This window comes from Acipenser ruthenus, chromosome 29 (assembly GCF_902713425.1).
Source record: "Acipenser ruthenus chromosome 29, fAciRut3.2 maternal haplotype, whole genome shotgun sequence".
Taxonomy (NCBI): domain Eukaryota; kingdom Metazoa; phylum Chordata; class Actinopteri; order Acipenseriformes; family Acipenseridae; genus Acipenser; species Acipenser ruthenus.
The window spans coordinates 1,914,476-1,934,543 of record NC_081217.1 but is presented as its reverse complement, the minus strand read 5'-3'; the positions used below and the strand labels follow the sequence as shown (position 1 = coordinate 1,934,543).

General features: G+C 45.1%; 1 protein-coding gene across 10 annotated transcripts in view; it reads right to left on the bottom strand.

Annotated features, from left to right (window-relative positions):
* LOC117431201 (receptor-type tyrosine-protein phosphatase T-like) overlaps positions 1–5,398 on the bottom strand; it is a 151,017-nt gene extending 145,619 nt beyond the window's left edge. For 4 of the 10 annotated variants that reach the window (XM_059003798.1, XM_059003800.1, XM_059003801.1 and 1 more), the window contains exon 1: positions 5,033–5,397. In XM_059003798.1, coding sequence (XP_058859781.1) covers positions 5,033–5,108 — 76 coding nt within the window. In that variant the 5' untranslated portion in view covers positions 5,109–5,397. Of the gene's footprint in view, positions 1–5,032 lie in introns of all 10 variants that reach the window. The other 6 variants (XM_059003804.1, XM_059003799.1, XM_059003802.1 and 3 more) reach the window with 3 other exon arrangements.
* Positions 5,399–20,068: the final 14,670 nt, after the last annotated feature.

The following is a 20,068-nucleotide window of genomic DNA, read 5'->3' as shown; positions in this document are numbered from 1 at the left end:
AGGGGATGTAGGGAACAATCACATCTCGGGCCGTTCCTGGTGAATATTCAGGACGGAATCTTAATCAACCAAAGCTGCAAATCACAAACGACCACTGAACCACAAAACACAGAACTCTGGGAAACGTGCACAGAAATCTCAGAAATCAGACATCCGACGTGCCACAGCCCTGCCTGTGTGTGTGTGTGTGTGTGTGTGTGTGTGTGTGTTTGCACTGTTGCAATCACTTTAGCAATCAGGACGTGTGTATAATTTGACTTCTTCAAGCCAAAAACAGCTCCACATGTCTCACTGGACTCTCCCACGCACGCCTTCAGGGATCCACTCTCCTGATTTGAAAATCAATGCAACGCTTTCTTTGTGTCTGTGAAGCTCCTCGGCATTAGAGCTTGTCTGAGAATCCAAACCAAGACCCAGGGTAATAACACCAAGTCAAACTTGAGCCATCGCTAAAACGACTTGCAACAGGGAGATGCAGCTTGTATACTGTGTATTACAGGATACCCATCAGCACTTCCATGTCCATAAGAAAATCAGTACGAATCCTATTGCTGGGGTGCGTCCGTGAGTTTCTCGCTTTATTTTATCCCCAACAAAAAGGGGGAATACTTTACACTGTCTCTAATTACTGTGTATTTACATAGCAGTTACTTAGTAAATAATTACAATGTTATTGTGCATAGTTACAATGTACTTAATGTGTATGTACATGGCATAACCCTAACTCTAAACCAATGTAAACACACAGTAATTAGAGACACTTTTTACCCAAAAAAGCTGACACGTCTGGTTTCATAAGATATAGTCGAATGCGTATTAAGAGGTACTTATCCTGTGTGAGCACAGGCGAGGATTTGCTGTTCATGAAATACTTCTAATGATTTGAATCCCTTCTATCTGGACACATGTTTATCGTCCTGTATAATAGCTAGCTCATCTTCCTGCATTCGTGCTGCATAGCTGTAACAGGAGGTTTAGAATGGAAGAAATGAGTTTTGCTAGTTTCCTAATCCAGGTCTTTCTAGTTGTTTCCTTTGCATATACATTTCAGCATGTGATATTAAAGAAGCCCCATCCAACACTTCTATATCAATTTGACACTGAAATACAGTTCAGTGCGATCTGTTTCCAACAGTCTTTTACACTTCTGCCCCTCTTCCCTCTCCTTGAAACCTGCTTGCAACTACAGTGCATCACTCACACTGTCACGTACTCCTGCTGCTATTTTCAGCAAGAGTTCTAAATGATCTTCATGCCAAGTTATTATTGGAACAAAAAAACTGGAAAAAGCATTGAGCTGATTGTTTTCAATAGAAGCTTATGAGACATCGACCACTTTTAACAAGTAAGAAGGATTTTAAAAATGCACAGGACACTGCTGCACACACACACACGTCTTGCGGTGACATTTACAACGTCTTGATGAAAAGGTGAGGTTTGAGTGGCAATGGATTTGATGGCATTGTCCCCAGCTTAAAATAACAGGCTGCCCTGATGATAAAAGAAATACCATTTTACTTCCTGGAGAAAATGACAGTGGGAGAGAATCCATCATCTTAATGTGCAGCTCGTTCACCAAACCAAATATTTGACAGGAGTCGTCGGGACTGACAACTTAGTGGCCTTGAATGAACTGTGAACGTGTTAGCATCCTCAAAATCAACTACTCCTGGATGCAGGGACTATGTCAGCACTGTCAGGGAGGAGCAGTACAGATCACATTCATTTTATTTGCAAACTGTATTTAACTTACAGAGGAAACGTGTTCAATGTGGTATATCTTATAAAGTCTGTCCAAACGGTTTCTTCCTAAAATACATTTGAGAGTATCATGAGGAAACTGACAATTTGGATGACCAGATCTAACCGTCAGTACATTTTAAACCTTGTTTCGTGCACCTCATTGCAAGAATAAGAAAGTTAGCATCACACACATGTCCCTTGTACATCTATAGATCAGTGGCAATGTTTATGAATATGCTTTACCCTGCTTCCACTATGATTTACAATGCTTATCTATGCTTTACAATGCTTTACAATGCTTACCTATCCTTTATGATGCTTAACTATGCTTTACCATGCTTCCACTATGATTTAAAATGCGTACCTATACTTTACAATGCTTACCTATGCTTTACAATGCTTTACAATGCTTACCTATGCTTTACAATGCTTACCTATCCTTTACAATGTTTACCCTATGCTTTACCATGCTTTCACTATGCTTGCCTATGCTTTATCATACCTCGCTATGCTTTACAATGCTTTCACTATGGTTTATTACACTTTGCTATGCTTTATCATACCTTACTATGCTTTACAATGCTTGCCTATGGTTCATTACACTTTGCTATGCCTTATCATACCTCGCTATGCTTTACAATGCTTTCACTATGCTTTATTACACTTTGCTATGCTTTTACTATGGGACACACTTCAAGTGGCTAGGCTGCTGATTCTGAGACATTAAAGAGTTGGAGTGCTTGAGATATTAAGGAGCTGGAGCTGGTTTGAGTTTTTGTATAGGAGTGCAGAGATCAATAAAAAGAGGTTCGTTTTAAATGCTGTACACTTTTAAACAGTTTCCAAAACGTCAACAGTAACAGTCTTGTGTAGAAATCTTACCAAATGTGCGCGGCTCTGTTTGCTGTTCACTGGATGACCTCGGATCATTTCTGCTTCCGCGACTTTAAATAGAATGGCTATCTTCCAAAACCCTATCAAAGAACCCTCGCCTGGCTATACTGCACCGTGCAGCGACAGTGAACAAAGAAAATGAGAACAGACACCGCTTAGCCTTATACATGCGACAGTACATTACACCTTCACTGTCAACGTCTGCCCACCAATGCAAACATTGGTATGCACACACACACACACACACGTTGCCAAATCCCTTATCCGTGCATCAGCAATACACGCACTACCTCATTGTCTACACACATTTACAATGCATTTATCACGCGTGGAATGCAGTTATAATGCACTCTAGGCTATCGGTACTGAACATTCCTAAAGACTTCTAGTAGAGATATTAAGACGTTCGGACGATATATACCCACCCACCCTCCGGTCAGTAAATTTCATATGGAAAAACACACAAGGAACCCTAATTATGTGTTGTCAGTGTGTGGGTGTCATGTGTCCTTTAACATTCACAAAGTGATTATCCTAACGTAAACCATTGAATGATGCGACACACCTCTGCATCTGGTTGCAAATGGAATAAGGAGACACTAGACTAGACCGCCCCTGATTTGACAATCACTTTGCCAAGGCTAAGCTATTCATTTTCTGGGAGAAGAAGACATCGTGTCGACATTGCAATCCTTGCTATTAAGTTAATATCGCGTATGTCCACCAATCCCAAGATCTCATTACAGTCAGCTTTGTATGAACTGTGCTACGTATTTGGGTGAAATCTCTGCGGTAAAATGTGTGCGTTCTGGAGAATTAGTTGGCTTTCAGCGGGCGCATTGAAGACTCCGGTGGGGTTCAGTACTAAAATATGCCCAGAGCACCATCTAATGGTAAAGACAAGTAAGAAACATTATTATTATTTTTGCAGCTGGTCAAGCGGCTGCGGATTAAATGTGCTTGCAAACAACATCTCACAAACAATCTAACAGGTAACCAAAGCCATGTCATTTAATATTAACAATATAAAACCACATTTTAAAACAAAACCCGTCTTACTGCTCGCACAAGCTTGGACTTGCAGTTCTGTACTTTTTTTTAAAGATTGCCTTCGTAAACTGGCTTAAATGATTTCTTTTGTGTTTAATCGTGTTTCCATTATGGGAAACCCATCTGAGTTTCAAACATTAAAACAGATGGGAGTTAAACAGCAATATTTCGATTAATTGCGTCTATTTTGTTTAGACCAGTAATATTGATTACAAAGGTTAAAATAAATAAATACATAAATAGTTTCATTTGCAGTATTTTTCATACAAGAGTTTGGGGTTAACACCAGCTGAACAAAAAAAAATGTGCACAACACAGACAGGCACGAATTGCGCTTTCAAACACCGAACCAGAACCGGTACTGTGTTTATTCTGGATAACCATTTGTTTTATAAATACTAATTTTAGAAAAAAACGACTAGAAAATAAAATTTGATAGAACTGATTTTGAATAATTGACTGTTTTGTTCTTTCCTTTTAAAAAATAGTCTAGCCCGCTCCTCAACCAGTATGCAAACCAGCACAACACGTATATCGGTGCTAACCAGAATAAAGCGGTGTTGGGAATAGCTGAAAATCTCTACAAGGTGTAGGAAAAGAAATACCTGTGCGTAAACTTGTAAGAAGTTGAAGTCACGGCTTGTATTCTTATACGTGGACCTGCGTGGTCTTTGGAGTCCCATTTTAAGTATTAAATTAACACAGAGGAACCTGCCACGGTCTTTTTCTGATGTTACTATACAGTACACAATACCTGTCCGATGCACAGAGTGTGACGTAGCGCACTAGCTATTCTGCGTGTTCAGAATCGCTTACATCCGGATGTGTAAGAATTAACTTACAATCAACAGCTCTTTATTCAGGTGCTCGATGTGACAGCGAGTAAACAGTGCTTGCAAACAAATTATATAACAAGGGTGTTTATAAAAAGAAAGAGAAATGCTGCTCGGGTTGACTTCGCCGTTGTACGTTGAGCTTGGTTCATAAGAGATCTCGCTCCTCCACAGGTTATGCACATAACGGTACATTAATGTGGCAAACACTAAACTGTTCAGCAATGCAGGTCTGGTTAACAGCTCTTCTGCTTAATCAACCCTTTATATACCTCATAACAGTCATGCAAAAATCGCGCAGTGGATACAGAATGAATTCCGCACGCTGGATGATGAGTCCTGGCTTCTTCAGTCGAACCACTATCGTGCGCTAAACTTTTCATTGTTACGTAGCTTTTGATTAACAATAACACACACCTGACATCACACACGGTTGCGTGCCTTAACCTTTCTCAGCAACAACTGAGAAAAAAATGGGGAATCCGGCAACAGCAACAAAATAGAAAACTTACCTGGAAAGAATTGTCCGTTTATTGACTCCAAGACTTGAAAGAGAGAGAAAAGCGCAAAATACATCCTTCTTTTCATCCTCGTAATGTTCACTTCACATTCCCTCCTCCGGTCCCCGTGTGCTCTGTGTGTGTGTGTTGGAGGTATCCGTGCATTGGTACTGCCAGTAGTGAGCAGTTAAAGGCAGAAGATGCTATCCTGGTCTGATTGCTTGGCTCCAGTTGGGTAGCAGTAACTGATGGAACTGGGGGTAGAGAGAGTGAGGGAGAGAGAGCGCGTAAACTCGAGGAAGCAGTGTCCCCCGGGTCCTCAAACCTGTCTGCTCACACAACACCGCGGCTTGCTAGCTGGCGAGCTCGTTCGTCTTTAACTTTCAACACACCAGCTGCAGAAAGCTCGAATTGTCAAGATATTGGTGAACCGGATTCTGCGCTTTGAATCTAACAGAGTCTACAGGGAACTGAGCGCAATTAAGAAATTGCACAATATGAATGATAATGTGTACTTTATTCTGTAATGGGAGGCGTGATTCAGCTGGTGGAGTTTTTCCCCCCTTGCCTTCTACCCTGGGTGTGTAAAAACACAACGGGTGTATTGGATTTAGATATAGGAAAATGCAAATATGTTTGTACAGTCCCTATACTGTTTTGTATATTTGCAATATTTATGAAAGCAAAATAAACCTTTGATTACAAGTAAAAAAAATAGGGGGGTTGGGGTATCCCTAATGTCTTGTTTAATTGGCTTCACATGCTGTATGGTAGTGGGTGTGTTTTCTCTATGCAAGACTTCACATGCTGTATGGTAGTGAGTGTGTTTTCTCTATGCAAGACTTCACGTGCTGTATGGTAGTGGGTGTGTTTTCTCTATGCATGACTTCACGTGCTGTATGGTAGTGAGTGTGTTTTCTCTATGCAATACTTCACATGCTGTATGGTAGTGGGTGTGTTTTCTCTATGCAAGACTTCACATGCTGTATGGTAGTGAGTGTGTTTTCTCTATGCAATACTTCACATGCTGTATGGTAGTGGGTGTGTTTTCTCTATGCAATACTTCACATGCTGTATGGTAGTGGGTGTGTTTTCTCTATGCAATACTTCACATGCTGTATGGTAGTGGGTGTGTTTTCTCTATGCAAGACTTCACGTGCTGTATGGTAGTGAGTGTGTTTTCTCTATGCATGACTTCACATGCTGTATGGTAGTGAGTGTGTTTTCTCTATGCATGACTTCACATGCTGTATGGTAGTGAGTGTGTTTTCTCTATGCAAGACTTCACATGCTGTATGGTAGTGGGTGTGTTTTCTCTATGCAATACTTCACATGCTGTATGGTAGTGGGTGTGTTTTCTCTATGCAAGACTTCACGTGCTGTATGGTAGTGAGTGTGTTTTCTCTATGCATGACTTCACATGCTGTATGGTAGTGGGTGTGTTTTCTCTATGCAATACTTCACATGCTGTATGGTAGTGGGTGTGTTTTCTCTATGCAAGACTTCACATGATGCTGTATGGTAGTGAGTGTGTTTTCTCTATGCAATACTTCACATGCTGTATGGTAGTGGGTGTGTTTTCTCTATGCAATACTTCACATGCTGTATGGTAGTGGGTGTGTTTTCTCTATGCAAGACTTCACATGCTGTATGGTAGTGGATGCCACTGTTCCAGTGGTGACCCATTTTTGAAGATTTGGTGACAGTCTGCCGTCTTGCTGTTTAGATTATCCCACACAATGCCCATTTCACTGTACAGTTTTGCTGTGTAATCGTACACTACTCACTGTAGTTCATTCACATATCCTATAATATTGTTTCAGCTGCCCTTGGCCCCTTGTTCCAAATAGCTCAGGGGCTCTCCTTAGTAATAATCTTAGCCCCTCACTTTAACCACTGATAAAACAAAGTTTTCACCCCTGCCCCTGCCCCACATGTGAATGAGAAATGTTTTCAGTCAGACTGAACAATTACGAAGCAGATTGTATTCTTTAAAGCTAATTAACTGGCAGAAGTCACCACTGTGGGCAGATAACTACTTGATATGCCACCTGTGAGTAACCCAGCTCCAGCAGAGGAAACCAAAGCAGTTTGGAGCAGGCAGTTCCCACATCGTTTTTTTCAGTCCCTCAAGAAAGATCATAATCCATACGTATTGGGTATTCTCTGCACTGTTTTTGCCGCTGAATTATTAAAAAAAAAAAAAACTCGGACAGCTTTTTTTTTTCTTTTTTAATTATTCCCCTCCAAAGTGCGTACAGTTCCACTCAGTGTGTCTGCCAAGAATGCAAAGCATACTCTGAAGCCACAGGGACAAGCATGTAGTGAAACTGAAGGTCATGTAGTGGAACTGAAGGTCATGTAGTGTAATTGAAGGTCATGTACTGTAATTGACCTCTGTAATTGATGCATCTGTTTACATTGCTAGGAATAAAGGTATTCAAAATAGCAAGGTCAAATAATAACAGCAATATGTGTTTAAAAAGACTATATTAATTTTTATATTAATGCTGCATAACCCAACCCACCCCCTATGCATCGCATAGTTACACATAGAATCACATAGAATCATGAGGTGTTTCTGCAATATTAATTCCCTACAATTTGCAGCCCAAGTGCAACCTCTCCAGCAGGATTTTGTTTTTAAATATTCATTTTACTGTGAGTTAGAATCATTTGCATATTGTGCTTCACATTTGGGTTTAAACGTGAAGGTTTTACCTACTTTAAAAAATGATGTCTCTCCTGCGTTTTTATAAAAAAAAGCTTCTGTGTGCTATAGGAGCTTAGCTAACTGAATCAAGTAACTGCAGAAAAGATGCATAACAGTATGCGCTGGTGAAGCTGGCGCCCAGGCTAATGCCCTGCCCGATTCACGTGTGGAGTTCATGCGCTCCAATGCAGCTCACTTCACATGTGCAGCTGAGCCAGTATTTCCAAAGCGCTTACTCCACTTTTTAATTAACTCTGATTTAAGGAGGTAAAACATCTGTTCAGTTTTCAAAACTAAAACCAAACAACTAAGTTATAGCTTTGAAAACATGTCAAGTTCTCTCAAGCACTCTCAGTGCATTTTGGATCTCATTTTGTTAACATGAATAACACCATTATTTCGGTAACACTTTACATGAAGTGTCTCTACAAAGCAGTCACTTAGTAAATACAGGTGTGCTTACACATCATTACAATGTTACTATGCAGAGTTACAATGTACTTATATGTGTAAATCTATTTGCATGACATAACCCTAACCCTTTTTCTGATACAATGATGTGCTTACAATACATATATCGTGCAAAAAGATTTACACTGATGGGATGAATGGTCTTCTCTCATTCATACATTTCCTGCTGTTCTTCCGAAGTTCTGATCAGCTGGTCATCTGCAAGTCTCTGATTGGTCAGATTAGCAAGCATGGTCACCGCCCCTTTTTGTTGTTGCTCTGGCATTGCCACACCCAGTTGCCCTCGCTGATACCCCTTGCCTGGAAGTGGGATTCTGATTCGTATCATACAACCTGAAATAATTGCCTCATTGAAATTCCACTTTTACTGTACTTTGGTGTGGCAGGCAATTTATGATTCCATTATATAGTGATGTAAAAATCAATGCACCATTAAACAAGAAAGAAGTCTGTTTACTGCTGATTGGCTTCATGTTTGCAAAGGGTCGTGACCTTTTTAATGCAACACAAGAATAATCAGGCAAGTATAACCATAACAATTTAGCACATTTAACAAACTATAGGAGAGTTTCTGAAGCTGGCGTACAAACCTTAGACCTCCTGTCTGATCTATATCTAAGCAATGAAACTACCCTGGACAATAAATGAGCTGCTTCTCCTGCAGCTAACCCAAGGATTGCAAAATAAATAAGACTGCGCTATCTTTATACTGTAGCTTCTTTTAAAAAGTACCAAAAAACAAAAAAACGCGAAACTATGTGCAAAAGTATGTAATGCTAACACTGCATAAAATAGCAACTAAAAAAACATCACTGAACAGTATCACAACTGTTTCTTGTACTCGGTTTAAAAGCTTCTACAGGTGGATAGTGGTGCCATAATTAAAATTGAATCTTACTGTAACTGGTTGCTGTTTTCCCTTGTACATGCCGTTACAATGTTGTTTTTATTCAGAAAACAAACAGCATCTGCCTTTTCTTTTGCTTCATTTCCCATCCCAATCCCACGGCTCTGAAGCTAATCCCCGTGCAAATGTAGCATCACCATGGTCTGCCTTGGACATTGTGTCTGTGCAAATGGATACGCATGTGTCAGTACAGCACAGGCATTGAATGCATTTGTTCGGATTGGAGCCGGGTTGCTTTTCACACTGTTAAACAAGTGTCTGTTCTCGGTTCTGAAGCCCAGCTGGAACACAGTGCTCTGTGAAGCGTGTTAATCGCGGTCTGTGCATTCCGTGATTGGCATCTTCGCCCGGGACGTGGCTTTTCCGATTTGATCTGGCTTTATGATGTCTTACCTCTAGAGACTGAAATTAGCCGCCCACACTAGAGAGCTGATCTGCTTAATAAAGCAACTTATACATACATGTAAACACTTCTCACAATCTCCTGTTCATGAATGAATGCATGCCTTATACATGTGATCAACGTCACGTGTTACAAGGAAACGTGGAATGAACACGGGTAATTAAATCCACGTTAATTAACAGGGCTGAATAAAAAAAAGTAATTACTTTAGAACTCAGAGGACGTGTATAAGATATTCAGGTGTTATTCCTGTGGGACTCAGCTGGGATTCATTAGAAATTTGCAGTCATATATATATATATATACACACACACATATGTTGGCAGATTTCGCTTTTTTTAATACGACGCGTAGAAATGGCACAGGTCATCTCTAACGCACACACTGGCACGGGCGTATATGTAAATCATGACACCGCCGAGCGGCGCAAGGTCAGCTGCTTTATACCATTGTCAATAGTTACAACCCAGGGAGCCTGGCGATAGATGAGTATATAATGTGTTCTGAGCTACAGGGCTGCATGAATTTACCGAACCCATTCCAGCTATTGGATTGTCATAAAGAACTCTTGTCAGCTTGATGGTGTTCCATCAAACCTGCATGATCTGGCACATTTTCTCTTTTCTTTACAGAATTGTTGTCTGTGTGTTATGTTCCCCCTGAATATATAGGACTGTGGCAGGAATGGACGAGGGTCTGACGTCACGGCAGAAGAAGGGACCACAACAACAAAAAGGTATTGTGCAGTGGCGCGGGCGCCGTTTTATTTAATGAATCCAAAAATAAAATAAATATTTAAACAAAAGAACACTTGCTCACAGAGCAAAATAAAAGTGTAAACAAAAACAAATCTCGAACACAAAATCCAAAATAAATAAACCATACAGGTCAGGCTGGGCAGTCGCTGTCACTGTCACTGTTCCTGTAGGCTATGCTTTAGTTTCGTTTTTAAATAAACCTTCTCTCGCTCTCCGTCTCTATCACCCACCCTGAACTGGAGAACTGCAGGCTTTTTATATTCAGGTGACCATCTCCCGATTAGCAACTAAATTAATCACTTAATTAATTCGGGAGATGGCCACCTTCTGCACGAGTATTTTTCATTACACCTGGCAGAGGACGAGCACCGATCTCGCCTCTGCCAGGACACGTTTTAAAAATAAACAAAACAATAACAAACATACGGCGCTCGCCGTCATGCATACAACAATCAAAATAAACAAACACAAAATAACACAGGAGCGGAGGGGGAACCCTCGTTCTAAAAATAAACAAATCAATGTACAGGGCTGCTCGCCCTGTTACATATCCCCCCCCTTGTGCAAAGCACACATGGCCCAACGGCCACCTTCCCCCTCAGTCTCATAGTTCCGGAAGAGGGGAAAGCCCAGTGTCCATGGGGGTGGCCATGGTGGGATGTCCTCCACCCCCCAATTCTTCATGGCCGGCAGCTCCCTCTTCCGGGGCTCCCGCCACACTCTCTCCTGCCGCGAAATTGCGGCTGGGGGAGCTGGTCTCCTGACCTTCCCCCTCCTCTTCATGGCCAGCAGTTCCCCTCCGGGGGGCTCTGGCCACACAAACTCCTGCCGCGAAAGTGCGGCTGGGGGAGCTGGTCTCCTGACCTCCCCCCCCTTCTTCATGGCCGGCAGTTCCCCTCCGTGGGGCTCCGACCACATTATCTCCGGCCGCGAAAGTGCGGCTGGGGGAGCTGGTCTCCTGACCTCTCCCCCTTTCTTGATGGCCGGCAGCTCCCCTCCGTGGGGCTCCGACCACATGACCTTCGGCCGCGAAAGTGCGGCTGGGGGAGCTGGTCTCCTGACCTCTCCCCCTTTCTTGATGGCCGGCAGCTCCCCTCCGTGGGGCTCCGACCACATGACCTTCGGCCGCGAAAGTGCGGCTGGGGGAGCTGGTCTCCTGACCTCTCCCCCTTTCTTGATGGCCGGCAGCTCCCCTCCGTGGGGCTCCGACCATAGCGTAGTGATCCCAGGCGAAGCCGGATCTCTGGCGACCCCAGGCGACGGCAGCGGACCCTCGGGAGGCGACGGCAGGGGACCCTCGGGAGGCGACGGCAGCGGACCCTCGGGAGGCGACGGCAGCGGACCCTCGGGAGGCGACGCAGGACCGGCAGCAACCCTAGGAGACGCAAGGGAGACACAGGCGACCCAAGGCGATGCCGAAGGCGGGAGGGGAGCCCCTGGCCATGAAGGCGGCAGCAGGAGCTCCACTTCTCCCAATGGTGGTGGTGGAGGTAGAGGTAGCTCCTGCTCCTCTCCTCTTGACAGTAAAGGTGGCAGGGGCTCCTCCTCTTCTGGTGGCCAAGGCTTCTCCCCTTCAGGCGGCCAAGGCGGCAGGGCTTCCTCCCCTTCAGGCGGCCAAGGCGGCAGGGCTTCCTCCCCTTCAGGCGGCCAAGGCGGCAGGGCTTCCTCCCCTTCAGGCGGCCAAGGCGGCAGGGCTTCCTCCCCTTCAGGCGGCCAAGGCGGCAGGGCTTCCTCCCCTTCAGGCGGCCAAGGCGGCAGGGCTTCCTCCCCTTCAGGCGGCCAAGGCGGCAGGGCTTCCTCCCCGTCAGGCTGCGAAGGCGGCAGGGCTTCCTCCCCGTCAGGCTGCGAAGGCGGCAGGGCTCCCTCCCCGTCAGGCTGCGAAGGCGGCAGGGCTTCCTCCCCTTCAGGCTGCGAAGGCGGCAGGGCTTCCTCCCCTTCAGGCTGCGAAGGCGGCAGGGCTCCCTCCCCGTCAGGCTGCGAAGGCGGCAGGGCTTCCTCCCCTTCAGGCTGCGAAGGCGGCAGGGCTTCCTCCCCTTCAGGCTGCGAAGGCGGCAGGGCTTCCTCCCCTTCAGGCTGCGAAGGCGGCAGGGCTTCCTCCCCTTCAGGCTGCGAAGGCGGCACCTCCCCTTCTGGCAGCGAAGGCGGCTCCTCCCCTTCTGGCAGCGACAGGGAAACCAGCAGGCATGTTCCCTCTGCTGGCGGTGGTGGTGGGAGCGACATGTCGTCCTCCCATGGAGACGGAGGTGGCACCAGCAGGTATTCTCCCTCTGCTGGTGGTGGGAGCGACACGTCGTTCTCCCACGGCGGTGGAACCAGCAGGTATGCTCCCTCTGGTGGCGGAGGTGGGAGCGACACACAGTCCTCCCACGGAGACGGAGGTGGCACCAGCAGGTATTCTCCCTCTGCTGGTGGTGGTGGTGGGAGCGACATGTCGTCCTCCCACGGAGACGGAGGTGGAACCAGCAGGTATGCTCCCTCTGCTGGTGGAGGTGGGAGCGGCTCACAGTCCTCCCACGGAGACGGAGGTAGCACCAGCAGGTATTCTCCCTCTGCTGGCGGAGGTGGGAGCGACTCACAGTCCTCCCAGGGCGGTGGAGGTGGAACCAGCAGGAATGCTCCCTCTGCTGGCGGAGGTGGGAGCGGCTCACAGTCCTCCCACGGAGACGGAGGTAGCACCAGCAGGTATTCTCCCTCTGCTGGCGGAGGTGGGAGCGACTCACAGTCCTCCCATGGAGATGGAGGCGGCACCAGCAGGTATTCCCCCTCTGCTGGCAGGTACCTGGGCTGTGGACCTTCGGCCTTCCCCTTCTTGGGCCGTGGACGCACCGACTCCCCCCTCTCGGGCCGTGGACGCACCGACTCCCCCCTCTCGGGCCGTGGACGCACCGACTCCCCCCTCTCGGGCCGTGGACGCACCGACTCCCCCCTCTCGGGCCGTGGACGCACCGACTCCTCCCTTTTAGGCGCAGGACGTTCGGGCTCCTCCCTTTTAGGCGCAGGACGTTCGGGCTCCTCCCACTCAGGCGCAGGACGTTCGGGCTCCTCCCACTCAGGCGCAGGACGTTCGGGCTCCTCCCACGCAGGCGCAGGACGTTCGGGCTCCTCCCACGCAGGCGCAGGACGCACCAACTCCTCCCTCTTGTCTCCCCTCCAGCAGCTGTAATCCCAGTCTTCAGGGAGGGGGCAATTAACTGGGAAATGCCCCCGCTCCCCACAGATGCAGCAACAACTCAGCTGGCTTATGCTATGGAGGAGGGCTTCCCAGCTCATCTCCTCCTGTGCCTGCTGTTGTTGCTGCAGCGGCTGCTGTCTCCTCATCCTCCTTCCTCCCATCTTCCTTCCTCCCATCCTCCTCTTCACTCTCCTTTTCTCCACACACAAAAACGAAAAAAAACGAAAAAACCTGCAGTACCCTCTTCTGCCTGCGTCCTGGAGGCGCTGCAATCCCACGCAGGACACCACGTGTGGCAGGAACGGCTGAGTGGTCTGACGTCACGGCAGAAGAAGGGACAACAAAAACAAAAAGGTATTGTGCAGTGGCGCGGGCGCCGTTTTATTTAATGAATCCAAAAATAAAATAAATATTTAAACAAAAGAACACTTGCTCACAGAGCAAAATAAAAGTGTAAACAAAAACAAATCTCGAACACAAAATCCAAAATAAATAAACCATACAGGTCAGGCTGGGCAGTCGCTGTCACTGTTCCTGTAGGCTATGCTTTAGTTTCGTTTTTAAATAAACCTTCTCTCGCTCTCCGTCTCTATCACCCACCCTGAACTGGAGAACTGCAGGCTTTTTATATTCAGGTGACCATCTCCCGATTAGCAACTAAATTAATCACTTAATTAATTCGGGAGATGGCCACCTTCTGCACGAGTATTTTTCATTACACCTGGCAGAGGACGAGCACCGATCTCGCCTCTGCCAGGACACGTTTTAAAAATAAACAAAACAATAACAAACATACGGCGCTCGCCGTCATGCATACAACAATCAAAATAAACAAACACAAAATAACACAGGAGCGGAGGGGGAACCCTCGTTCTAAAAATAAACAAATCAATGTACAGGGCTGCTCGCCCTGTTACAAGGACTTACTGTGATGGTATTTGATTTAGTAGCAGGTATTATAATAAACTTCAGCGGTGTGAAATGATTACCGGCACCCTTTCTTACACTGGAACTGTAATTGTGTGTGAGTCTCGCTAAAACAGCATGCTGTACAGGCAGAGGAAGGAATATCTCAGGACCTGGTGAGGTAGTATTTCAAACTCCAGACACTTCATTTATGTTCTGCTTTATCTTTAAACAGCAGCACATGATGCAGTCTTTGCTTTAAACATAATGGAGAGTGTCATAATAAATCAACGGCCAGAAAGAGCCAGCGCCATCTACTGCACATCTGTGTATTGCCAACAATGCAAAATAAAAATAAAACAAATACTGCACCTGTTCACTAGATGGCGCTTGCCTTTACTTCTGTCTAGCCTGGGTTACATGTCCATGGCAATCAGCCAAGACAGAAAAGCAATTCCAGAGCTCGGGTCAAAGCTCCTTAACACAGAAATATCCAATAAAAAAAAAAAAAAAACTACATATTCAAGCAGATATTTCAGACACAATGCTTTAAAAAGTAAACATAACTCCTGCTTCCTGATATGAAATCTCTAGTGCCTTTCACTCCAATAGCCTAACTGCAAACAGACCACGTGACCAAACGCACAGGAAGTGATTGGATACCAGGAAGAACAAAGAACCAAATGCTGTTCAATGCCAGGTAATGGAGACGAGTGGCAAGCGTGCTGACTAGAGTCGGCTTTCAGCTGGATCCTCAGCATTCCTATAGCAGGAGCAGATTTCAAGCTTATAAAAAGAACAAGCACATGCAGCTAAAAATAAACAAGCTGACACATTTAATCATGCAAGAGAAGTCTTAACTGACTGTTGAAAACGCATCACCAAACTGACTGGAAGTCTATGTTCACATCTTGCTATCCTCTCGACATATTGTTTGTGTTTTAAATGTTCCATCCACAGCTGAGTGCCCGTCAGACTCGCTGCATTCGTCTGAAATAGTGCAGTCTAGGTTATCCTTGTCCTTTTAGTTTGATCAAGATAACTGCCCACAGAGTCACTGCGTCTCTCCTGGAGTCGATGCAGCTTTCACGCGTTTATTTATTTGCCTTTCAAAATATCAAAGTATTAAAGTAAAACAAAACAAATGAACAAGGGAAGGGGGAAAAAACTGTGCAGGATTTGTTTTGTTATCTTGTTAACTTGCAACGTCTGAGAAAATATAGCGAGATATTAAAGTCTTTCTGTTGATCAGAGACGTGCAGTGGTGCTTAGCTTTCAGAATACTGAAACACGTCCTGTAGACTTTCAGCTGTCAGATATTCCCTGGGATGTTTCACTGTCCATTCATTATTTCTGCTCTTTTTTTAAAAACATTTTTTAACGCATTTCCTTTTTACAGTAACAGCCCTCTGGGACTAACAGTTATTTCTTACTTTTTTATGGAGCGCAGTTTACCAGCAGTAGTTTTATGATCACAATTGCAATCTTGTCATTAAAAACCTCATATAAAACAATGTAATCTCCAGCACACAGCAGGGCACAGCAGCGCCCCCGGATTCATTTTCATAAATTGCAAGACTTACAATAACCAAGAAGGTCAATCGTACACATAAATCACATAAAGGGGAGTGCAGCTATTACGACTTACACCCATATAAAAGTGATATCAATTTGCACAGTAACATTGCAATTTGCATTGCCTTCTATTTCCTAAGTCTAAGAATGTAACATTATTTTCTGTTCTGTATGGTTCCTGCTGCAAGAAAGAAAAAAATAGATGCAAGATCTGAGGGTGATCTGAGCACGAGATGGAATTAAATGTGTGTATGAGCATGAAAAGTAAAAAGCTGTTTTATTTCATTGCTATAACGCCACAGTTAAAGAAAGGTAAAAAGAAGAGCGTCGGTTAGAGGTTACATGCTTTTGTCTCGCTTTAATCGTCCTCTTACTCAAAAAAAAAGTTTATTTAATTTTAAAAAAATGTTCAGCTTTTTTTTTTTTAACACCGTATTAGTGCTTAAAAACAATGTAATTGCATTGGTGCCATCTAGCGTTGATTCCAGCTACTGCAGCCATTTCAAAACACATCTGAGCTTTTCAACCATAGAAAGTTGCATGCACTATTTGAAAGGGAATTTACACTGCTGTTATTTAAAATGAAAATGTTTATGAAGCAGGCTGTGGCAAAAAGGACTCTCAGCAGCACAGGACCAAACTCAGCAGAGGGACTGGCTGGTGGCAATCTCTGGCTTTATTGTTTGGTTCAGAACCTTGGACCCTGCTGTGCTCAAAAGGCTGATGAACTGCTCACTGCAAGCTCGATGCAGTCTGGAGTAAAGTCTCAAGCAGCACATTTCATCTAATCCTCCTCCTAATCCTCTTCCCGTGAAGCCTCCACACACTCTCCACACACTACAGAACTCATCTTGCACAGATCAATAGCACTGTGCCCTGGCCCGGGCGATAGCTACCCCTAAAAGTAGTTCTGTTATACTGATGAATCCCCTCACGTGCCCTGCTGGTGTGCAGAGTGAGTCATGCAGTCAGGGGACAGCAGGTTCACATCCTGGCTGTGCAAAGTTGCCGATCTTAGCTGGAGATGCCACAGGGAGTGTAGCATTGACTCTGGGTGCCAAACCCAGTGGAGAGAGTTTCTCCTCTTTGCACTTCAGCAGACCCTACTGTACAAAATGACCTACAGTAACACTGACGTGTGTCCTTAATGCATCCCAGCTTCTGAAAAGCTGCACACCTCGATCCTCACACCCCTGTGTCTGAGTCCAATCAGCATTAATTAAGGGATAACAGTGTGATCCACTGTGGGACTAGAAAATAACTTTTAACTCCCAAGCTGATAGCGGCTGAGGTGACTGTTCTATTAGCATCTGGGGGGTTTATATTCGTTTTAATTTAGATGCCAGCATCCAGAAATAATGCCAACATGTTCAAGGATTTTCACAACAAAATGAAATTTGCACCTTTTTGTGAAATGAAATGAAAAAAAAAAAATTAATGCTTCGTAATAAATAACAAACAACTTAGGCACACGTTGGGGTCCTTAAATTAATCTCATGGGATGTCTGTTACTATCTGTGAAGCATAAATTTTTTTTTAAAAAATAATGGGTCAAATTACTGATTGCTGATCTGACTGCCGAATGTTTTGCCGAGTTCAATGTTATGAGAAGTAACATGGTTAAAATGCCGGTCCACACATATTGTGAGCACACTTGAGAACGCTGTGCCACCGCACCACTGCAAGGCAAACAGTGGGAGGAAGATGTTTGCAATAAAGGACACCTGTTCAATTCTGCTTCAGTCCTTGCTGTGGCACGCACAGATACATACATCACTGAGTTTCCTTACTTTCAGGGCGTGTCCTGCAAGCACGGGTCGTGATTGGCTGCATCAGAACAGCAGCTCTTTGAAGCTGCATCTCCCACTCAGCTGCTCCGATGAAGCGAATGTCCTCGCTGTCTATTATTAGCTCTTAATTACAGAGTGTCCAGATCAAAAGCCTCATGTTTGAATTCAGCAAGCTGCGATTAAACCCTTTTCCTCAACCACCTGTCTGTCGGGTGTCAATAAGCAGATACAGCTTTAACCCATTAAGAGCCGTTGTCCTCATTTGAGAGCAGGCTACTTTGTCATTGTTTTTGAGCATCATTTTAAACACACAGGTTACAAGGGGCTCTGAGAGCACACACAGTCCTGCAGAAGAGCTGCCTGGACATTGCTGTTTGAAGTCTGCCTCAGCGCATCACACGAGCCCTCATCTTAAAGGATTGGGAGTCCCAAAAGCGGTCGGGACTCGGCTGATGACATTCTTAGTCTTTCATGCTTATCTGGCAGTGAAATTGAGCTCCGATGCACTTGAAGGATGCATAATGTTATTATGATGATTAAAACCTTATTGGTATATGCCAAACAAACGGCAAGTGGAAAACAGGCTTGCCTTGAAAGGGAGTTTATCACAAGGCTGCTTAACTTTGAGGATGGATTTTTTTTTTTTTCTTTGGTATGCAAAGCTTGATTAGTCGCCAGTAGTTCAAACGGTTGCACTTACCAAATTGTGTAATACCTGCCTCGCAGTTTCACATTTGGGTAGATTTCTGTAGTTCGTCATTGATTGCATGTGGTTTAAAGTATCTGTTACAGTGCCTACCTAAGAAATCACAGCAGGGCAATTCTCTAATTTACACCCTCATCTGAATTAGAGAGGATGGAATTCTGTAACATTGAGCAAGACTGCGTTTTGATTACAGCAGTGCGAAGCATGGGTTTAGAGTGCCCTCTACAGGCCAAGCAAGGTATCTGCCTTTCCCCCTCAATACCACCAGTGAATATTGTGCGTCTATCGCAGTGATACTATTGCGCTCAAGTCACGGTACTGGGGTTCCGGTGTAATCTACGTGGATGTGGAAACATAACATTAAAAACGGGATAAGATTAAAAAAAAACTGGATCTTTCAATGCCCGGGGGAAGGCATATTGAAGACGGGGACAGGTGGCTACCCTGAAACCGTCCCATTGCCACGCTTCTGTAGTGCAGACCCCCCCTCCCCTCACCTCACAGGCTGATGGACCTTTCTTCAAAATGAAAGGATGAGCAGCCCTTCAGCCCTTTCGGTTGTGTCTGTCATGCACTTAATAAAACATGAATCCCAGTCTCCAGAGTTCAATATGGACACGCATTGCCCCGAGAGGTCTATACAGACAGGATGAATTAGCATTGCAACGCATTCGAACCTGCATTGCGCAGGTAGTCACTGCCTTGTTCAAGTGACGTGCACGTGAAAGCACTGCAGTCCCGTGGTTGCTGAAAATGCCCCCAATCTAATCCAAGGGCACTTTGTTAGCGGAGAGTGAAGGCCGCATTACCAGGGCTACGACAGGGACAGCTGCGGTTAATCTGCAGGATTTAAACTGCAGTCTGTGAGCGTCTCCTAACATGGCACAGCGGGCACTGATAAGGTGGTGTGGGTGAAATCTGCACCGCCCAGCAGGCTCCCATAGTCAATGTGCAAATGTGTGTGTCTGCTGCTGCATCGTGCAGCTGTGAAGCACCGAGGAGAACGTCCCTCGCTCAAGCCCCCAGATAATTGATCTGGCCGGTGCTGCTCTGTTAACCAAGTAGATAATTAACTTACATTTTTATTTGGTTCTGCGATCGAGCTGCCTTCTGAATAAAACTGAGAGGATCATCCTAATTCCCTCTGTCCCACAAATACAATTAAAAACAATCGAAATCAAGTTAGGCAGCGTTTTAATCAGCAAGCACTGAAACTGAATCTCACTGAGAAACTGAAACAGCGGTGCTGGAGATCCGGGCTGTAGTGAACAAAACATACGGACTCATTACGGCGCATCGCCAGCCATATCAGAGATGGAAACAGACTCCCGTTGCATAGCAGATCGATCCAGTCCTGTTTTACTACGAGTTTAATAACACACACCTGAGCTTGTCACCTACACACTGGGGCTAATCAGGCTCGTTTTAAAACCTGGAATGGGGGAATCTGCTATGCAATAGGAGTCCTACTTTCATCCCTGATATACTCCTTTCAGAAAAACAATGCTAATTGCACAACCGACCCGAGTAAACTGCTTTAAATAAAAACAGTAGAGGGCGCTACAACGTCCAGTACAGTACCGTATGTATGTGTTGAAATCCGGAATAAGGAAATCGCGTCCCATTTCAATGCACTTCTGGATTTGC